Genomic DNA, 6,910 nt, shown 5'->3' with positions numbered 1-6,910 from the left:
GTCCTCCTTTCTTTCCCTCGTGGATTTATTGGTCTTGGGCCCTCGGGGCTCAGAAGCATGCAAGATTGCCAGAGTCCAGGGCAGGGATGGGGAAATCAGTTCTCTGCAGAAGCAGCACACATACTGTCTGAGGGCATGGACTTTGGAGCCAGAAGGAACAGATCTGAATCCAGACTCTGCTAATACCACCTGCATGACCACGGACAAGTGACATCATCTCTTAGAGCCTCAGTTTCCTTGTCTGTGAAATGGGAATACCTATGTTAGGCTTGCAGCGAGGATTAAATGGGATTAAGTGTGTGGTAGTATAATATGTAGAGAAAGCCTCTTCCTCATGTCAGAGACTCAAGAAAGTGAACACCTGGTCAGTGTTTCTGAGGAGCTCAGCGTCTGGGGAGTCAAGACCAACCGTTGGCTGAGGCAATGAGGCAAGGAGTCCTAGAGGAGAGGAAACCCCGAATTGAGACTTCTGTGCCCTGAGCCAAGTGCTGGTGCTAAGGCACATCTACAGGGGAGACAGACACAAATGGCCCTGAGACAAAGACAATTAGGGGCAGGCAGAAAAGCAGAGACAGGGCTCAAGGAAGGGAGTGGCTACAGCCTGAAGGGCTGGCCAGACCCCAGAGCGTGTAATTCCACCCAAGACTAAGTTATCTGGAGCAGTGTGGAGATAGGGTCATGGTAACAGGAGGTAGGAATCTGATCTTTCCTGGCCTCTCTGCTCACCCCACCCTTTGCAGCTCTCCTTTGCAGCAGTCCTGTTGGGGCTCAGAGCCCATCTTCTCTGCCTGCTACAAACCTGTTTGCCTCCTTCTCCTGCCAGGCCTCACAGGAACACTGGCCCTGCTACCAGAGCCCCAGGAGCCCCCATGAGTGCCGGCGAAGGCAGTCCTGGATAGTGAGGCCCTGGCTGGTCCAGGGGTGGGTACCCCATCATGCCACCCATCCTCCAGCGCCTGCAGCAGGCCACCAAGATGAGCCGCCGGAAAATCCTGCTGCTGGTGCTAGGATGCAGCACCTTAAGCCTCCTCATCCACCAGGGGGCGCAGCTCAGCTGGTAAGGGGGCGGGGCCTCGGTGAGGGGGCGGGGCTCGGCAGTTGGGGTCCTCTAGAAGTCAGCTGCCTGGTTAGTGTTAGCAGACGGGAGCTCTCCTCGTTCCTTAAAGCTGCCAGAAGAGTCCATCTTCTGATGGGCTTTGCTCCTTCCCTCTGTTCTGAAAGCGCTTTCCATACATTCGCTTTAGATTCACACAACCTCCCTGGGCAGGGACTTCACTGAAAGGGTTGAGTGAGTAATCTGGGATTCTATTCCAGCTCGAGTCTTCCCTCGGCATCTCCTTCTGAGTGCCTCCCTGTCAGAAGGCAGAGATGTTGAATAATATTCTCCAAAGTGAGAAGGAACTTTAAGACCAAAAAATGAAGTGGGCGACTCCATAAACTGCAACTATGAAGTTTATTGTGGGTAACTTACATACAGGCAGGAAAGAACGATTGGACAGTCAATCCAGAGGCCTCCGCCGCATTCGCCGCGGCACCGAAAGGGGTACAGGGGGGTTTAAAGGGGCCAGAGCTAAAAACAGAATCTGACTATTAGGGAGAAGCACATCCGCGTGGATGGGAAGGACGGGGTTCCTCCCCGCCCCCGGGGGGTGGGTCTCATGGCCATTAACCATCTGCATCAGCAAAAGACACTCTTGCAGTGTTCACATGGGATGAAGGCAAGCGTAAAGGTTGGCAGGGAACTTATCGGGCTTGGACGCACCCCTTGTTCGTAGGCTAAAGCTCAGTTTCGCAGAAAGGGGAGGGGGTAGGACTGTGGCCCTACAATGGAGCTGACAAGATGGAGACAGTGTGTTTCAGCCACACACTCCCAGAGAAGTGCAAACAACTTCTCACTACTGTTGTGCTGGCCAAGCCTCCTCACTTCTCTGAGCCCATTTGCTCATCTATGAAATGGGAATGATGTATGTGTGACCCAGCCAGTCACCCTGATACAGGATACCATGTGATGACTAGTAGCAACCCTGACCCTGGCTCACTGTGAACCCAGTGAATCCTTGCACCCCCTCAGGGCCTCAATTTCACCATGTGCTACATGGTCTGCCCATGAGAACAGTGTGAATGGGCCCCGTCCCTCTTGCCAGATGATTTGCTGGTCTTCAGGAGCATCCATGTAGACGTTATCCTGAACCCAAACCAGCCACTGATAGGAAGTCTCAATGGTATTCTCAAAGCTGCTTAGAGTTGTCCTTGTTACATGACGCTCAGGATGGCAGAAAAGAAACAGGAGAGTGACTCAAAGTCTGAAGGGAACTCACAGGTCACCTGTACTCCCGAAGGCCCTTGTTTCAGGAATGAGGAAACAGAAATGAAAGCTTCATGAAGGCTAGGATTATTATGTTTTTTATACTATCATATTTCTTGAGCCTAGAACGGTACCTGGCACATAGTAGATGCTTTAAAAAAATACTACTTGAATAAATGAATAAGGTTCCAGAGGACTTAACAGAATCACATAACAACAGGTTCCTTCAAAGCCCATGCCACTCACCTACAATGTGAGTAGCCAGTGGAAAGAAGACAGAGAGCAAGAGGATTTGGTGACTTAATCTGAGTTGCCAAACTTATAGAAATGATTTTTCTCCTTCTGTTCCTCAGTTTGTACATCTGTGAAATGGAATTCCTCAAGGATCTCCAAGGGCCTTTGTCCTTGTGTTATCTTTTACGTGTAACAAAGTTACCTCAAAACTTAGCAGCTGAAAACATTAAACATTTATTATGTCACTCCTGGGGGTCAGGAACCCAGGTGTGCCCTAGCTGCATACCTCTGGCTCAAGGTCTTTCACAGAGTTGCAATCAAGTTGGCTGCTGGGGATGCAGTCTCATCTGAAGCCTTGATTGGAAGGGCTCCACTTATAAGCCCATTCAAGTGGTTGGTGGCAGAGCCTTCAGCTCTTCAAGCAGGCTGATGGACTGAGGGCCTCGTTCCTTGAGGACTGTTCCCACCTGGTACCTCCTTGTCCCCTGCATGAGCTGCCCTAGAGAGAGTGAAAGATACCAAGACAGAAAACATAATTTTTATAATGTAATCTCACAAGTGACATCCCACTATTTCCGCCCTGTTCTACTCCCTAAGAGGCATCAATAAGTCCCACTCATATTCAAGAGAAGGGAAATACACAAGAGCGTGAATGCCAGGAGGTCAGCAGGGATCACGGGGGTCATCTTAGAGGCTGCCCACCATACGCCTCTACTGTTCTGTGGGTAAAGCCCAGGATGAGCCCTGGCCCATCCCCACCATCCTTGGGGAGAAGCAGGGTCAAGCCGCACCCTTCTCACTTCCTCCTCCCTGCACACCCCCTGAACCCTGCAGGTACCCCAAGCTGTTCCCTCAGAGCTGCCCGCCTCTGCAGGACTCTCCGCCGCGCCCCAAGCACATGACCGTAGCCTTTCTGAAGACGCACAAGACTGCGGGCACGACAGTGCAGAACATCCTGTTCCGCTTCGCCGAGCGCCACAACCTGACCGTGGCCCTGCCACACCCGAGCTGCGAGCACCAGTTCTGCTACCCGCGCAACTTCTCGGCGCACTTCGTGCACCCGGCCACGCGGCCACCGCACATGCTGGCCAGCCACCTGCGCTTCGACCGCGCGGAGCTGCAGCGCCTCATGCCCCCGGGCACCGTCTACGTCACCATCCTGCGCGAGCCGGCTGCCATGTTCGAGTCGCTCTTCAGCTACTACAACCAGTACTGCCCTGCCTTCCGGCGCGTGCCCAACGCGTCGCTCGAGGCCTTCCTGAGCGCGCCCGAGACCTACTACCGCGCGGGCGAGCACTTCGCCATGTTCGCGCACAACACGCTGGCCTACGACCTGGGCGGCGACAACGAGCGCAGCCCGCGCGACGACGCCGCCTACCTGGCGGGCCTCATCCGCCAGGTGGAGGAGGTCTTCTCGCTCGTCATGATCGCCGAGTACTTCGACGAGTCGCTCGTGCTGCTGCGGCGCCTGCTGGCCTGGGACCTAGACGATGTGCTCTACGCCAGGCTCAACGCGCGCGCCGCCAGCTCGCGCCTCGCCGCCATCCCCGTGGCTCTCGCGCGGGCCGCGCGCGCCTGGAACGCGCTCGACGCCGGCCTCTACGACCACTTCAACGCCACCTTCTGGCGCCGCGTGGCGCTCGCCGGCCGCGCCTGCGTGGAGCGCGAGGCGCGCGAGTTGCGGGAGGCCCGAGAGCGCCTGCTGCGGCGCTGCTTTGGTGAGGAACCTGTGCTGCGGCCTGCGGCGCAGATCCGCACCAAGCAGCTGCAGCCCTGGCAGCCCAGCCGCAAGGTGGACATCATGGGCTACGACCTGCCCAGCGGCCGCGCCGGCCCGGCCACCGAGGCCTGCCTCAAGCTGGCCATGCCCGAGGTGCAGTACTCGAGCTACCTGCTGCGCAAGCAGAAGCGCCGAGGTGGCGTGCGGCCCCGGCCCGAACCGGTCCTGGACAATCCCCCTCCTCGGCCCATCCGGGCGCTGCCCCGGGGCCACTGAGCTCCGGATAGGAGTCTGGACCCTGCCCTGCCCACCAGGATCTTGCCTAGGGCTGCCTCCAGGTCCCACCCCATCGGGGCCCTTTCTCCTGAGAGGGGCTGCAGCAGTACTTGGGGGCGCAGCTCCCTGTCTGAGCCCATCTCCCGAGGGGGAGCTGAACCCCGCCTTCGGGGAGGGTGCTGTTAGGCCCGATCGAGCCCCGGGCCACCCTCTCCTCCGTCCTAACTGGTTGGTGGCTTTGCCAAGAGGTCTGAGACCCGTGCAGAACCGCCCACCCTGCCTTTTTATGGGGATTGAGGACCCCCACCTGTCTTCCCCAAGTGGATGAGCCCATGCCACAGAAAGGGGCTGAGCCCTGGGGAAGGCTGCGCTGCCTGTCAGCCTCCCCGGCTCTTGCTCTTCCTGCCAGGGGTCAGAGGCCCCCCACACTGTCCGTCTTCCAGGTTCCACCCTTCCCGCAGACCTAAGCTGCTCCCAGACCCCCAGAACCCAGAGTTCTTGGGATGAGCTTTTTGTTTGGTTGGTTTTCCTTGTTTTTAATAAAATATTTTAAAATGTACAGATTGCATGTCACTCATTAAAAGCCAGATTCCCCAAGTTTGAGGATGAGGCAGATGCCCAAGAATAGGTGTGGCTGTTACCATGAGGATGGGGGCCCAGTGAAACCAAGCAGGACCCTGTAGGGCTCCTGGCACAGAAGCCTTTTCATGTCCCCCATTTCTTGTTTGTAGGGGATGCGGACTCCCACCTCCATGACCTTCCCTGAGTTCCAAAGGGCAGATTCTAACGGTTGCTAATCAGGGAAAGGAGGGGATGCAGAGACAAGGGAGGAGAGCCAAGAACAATAGTGCAGCCTTGGGGCAGGTCCTGGTTCACCTCAAGGGACACACATAACAATATCTTTTGAGCTTTATAGAACTAAAACCCCCAATAAATGGAAGATGTCAGCATTCTTCATTCCAGAGAAGACTGCCTGAGGCTAGAAAGAACAAGAGAAGCTCATCAAGAGATTACCTGAGACCAGATTAAAGGAGTGCAGGCCCTGCACACACACTTATCAGCAACCCCGCCCTTGAATCATTGCTATAAAACTCCTTACCAAATCCTCCCAGGCGGGACACAGTTTTCAAGGGCAGGAGCCTGCTGTGTCCCCCCTTTGCCTGGCAAAGCAATAAAGTTATTCTTTTCTACGTCCCCCAAAACTCTGTCTCCAAGATTCGATTAGGCACCGGTGCACGGAGGCTGAGTTTTCGGCGTCACCAGGCTCAATCACTGCCCTTCCCAGAGGCTCACGACACTCATCAAGCCCTTGATTGACTGGGTTCACCAGACTGGCCACCCCAGCCCCACTCACTTCTCTTTGAGAAGATCTAAATCATGCCTTTTCATTCATTTCAGCACCATGTATTGAGCGTCATCCCCCTAACTTAGGGACACAGGGGAACAAGGCAGATAGGACCTTTATCCTCATGGGAAAACACTGACAACCCCTCCTTGGACAGAGCAGAGGCTGGAAGGAGGATCGTTTCAGGTCAGGAGAGGCTTAACTCAGGATTTTATCTCCATTTTGAGTCACTGACTTCACCACTGGTCTTCCTTCCCCACAAGAAGACAACACTGACTCATGAGGACCACTCCCTGCCTCCAATGTCCTTTAGCACAGTAATACACCCAGCACTTTCAAATGAAACCTCTGTTAAGACCAGCAGGGAATCAGGACTTTTCCTGTTACTTTCTTCAGTGCTATATTGACACATCTGGACAAGCAATAAAAACAATAGCTTGGGCTTCCCTGGTGGCGCAGTAGTTGAGAGTCCGCCTGCTGATGCAGGGGACACGGGTTCGTGCCCCGGTCCGGGAAGATCCCACATGCCACGGAGCAGCTGGGCCTGTGAGCCATGGCCGCTGAGCCTGCGCGTCTGGAGCCGGTGTTCCGCAACGGGAGAGGCCACAACAGTGAGAGGCCCGCGCACCACAAAAAAAAAACCAAAAAACAAAAAAAAAACAATAGCTAACATGGTATACTATGTGCCGACTGCTGTTGAAGGGCTTCACGTGTATTAATTAATGAGATAGGTACCATTTTATGGATGAGGGAATTGAAATGGGGAGAGGTTAAGTGATGCTCAGGGTCACACAGCTAGAGTTTGAACCCAGACTGATAGTTCCTAAGTGCTCTCACACTGCCACTAGAATAAAGGAGTTCCCACTCCCTAGGCTAGGCTGATGCCCAGGATCTTCCCCAAAAGAATGATAAGTGAAGAAACCAAGACATTGCTGTCAGCTCCTCTTCCTTTTATCTTTCACAGAGACAATCGTTGGCCTGGTTGGGCAATGGAGATTGCAAGGTTTAGTTGGCAGGTTATATGACTCTC

General features: G+C 54.7%; 1 protein-coding gene across 1 annotated transcript; it reads left to right on the top strand.

Moving 5' to 3' along the window:
- Nucleotides 1-935: 935 nt before the first annotated feature.
- Nucleotides 936-4,535, top strand: GAL3ST3 (galactose-3-O-sulfotransferase 3; the record flags this gene model as incomplete). Its single annotated transcript, XM_082844774.1, has 2 exons — nucleotides 936-1,057; nucleotides 3,374-4,535. 2 exons carry the CDS (start codon nucleotides 936-938, stop codon nucleotides 4,533-4,535), a joined length of 1,284 nt encoding a protein of 427 aa, XP_082700900.1.
- Between the last annotated feature and the right edge of the window lie 2,375 nt (nucleotides 4,536-6,910).

This window comes from Leucopleurus acutus (genome assembly GCF_964270905.1).
Source record: "Leucopleurus acutus genome assembly, chromosome: 8".
NCBI classification, from domain to species: Eukaryota; Metazoa; Chordata; class Mammalia; order Artiodactyla; family Delphinidae; genus Leucopleurus; species Leucopleurus acutus.
This window is presented reverse-complemented; position numbering and strand designations above follow the sequence as displayed.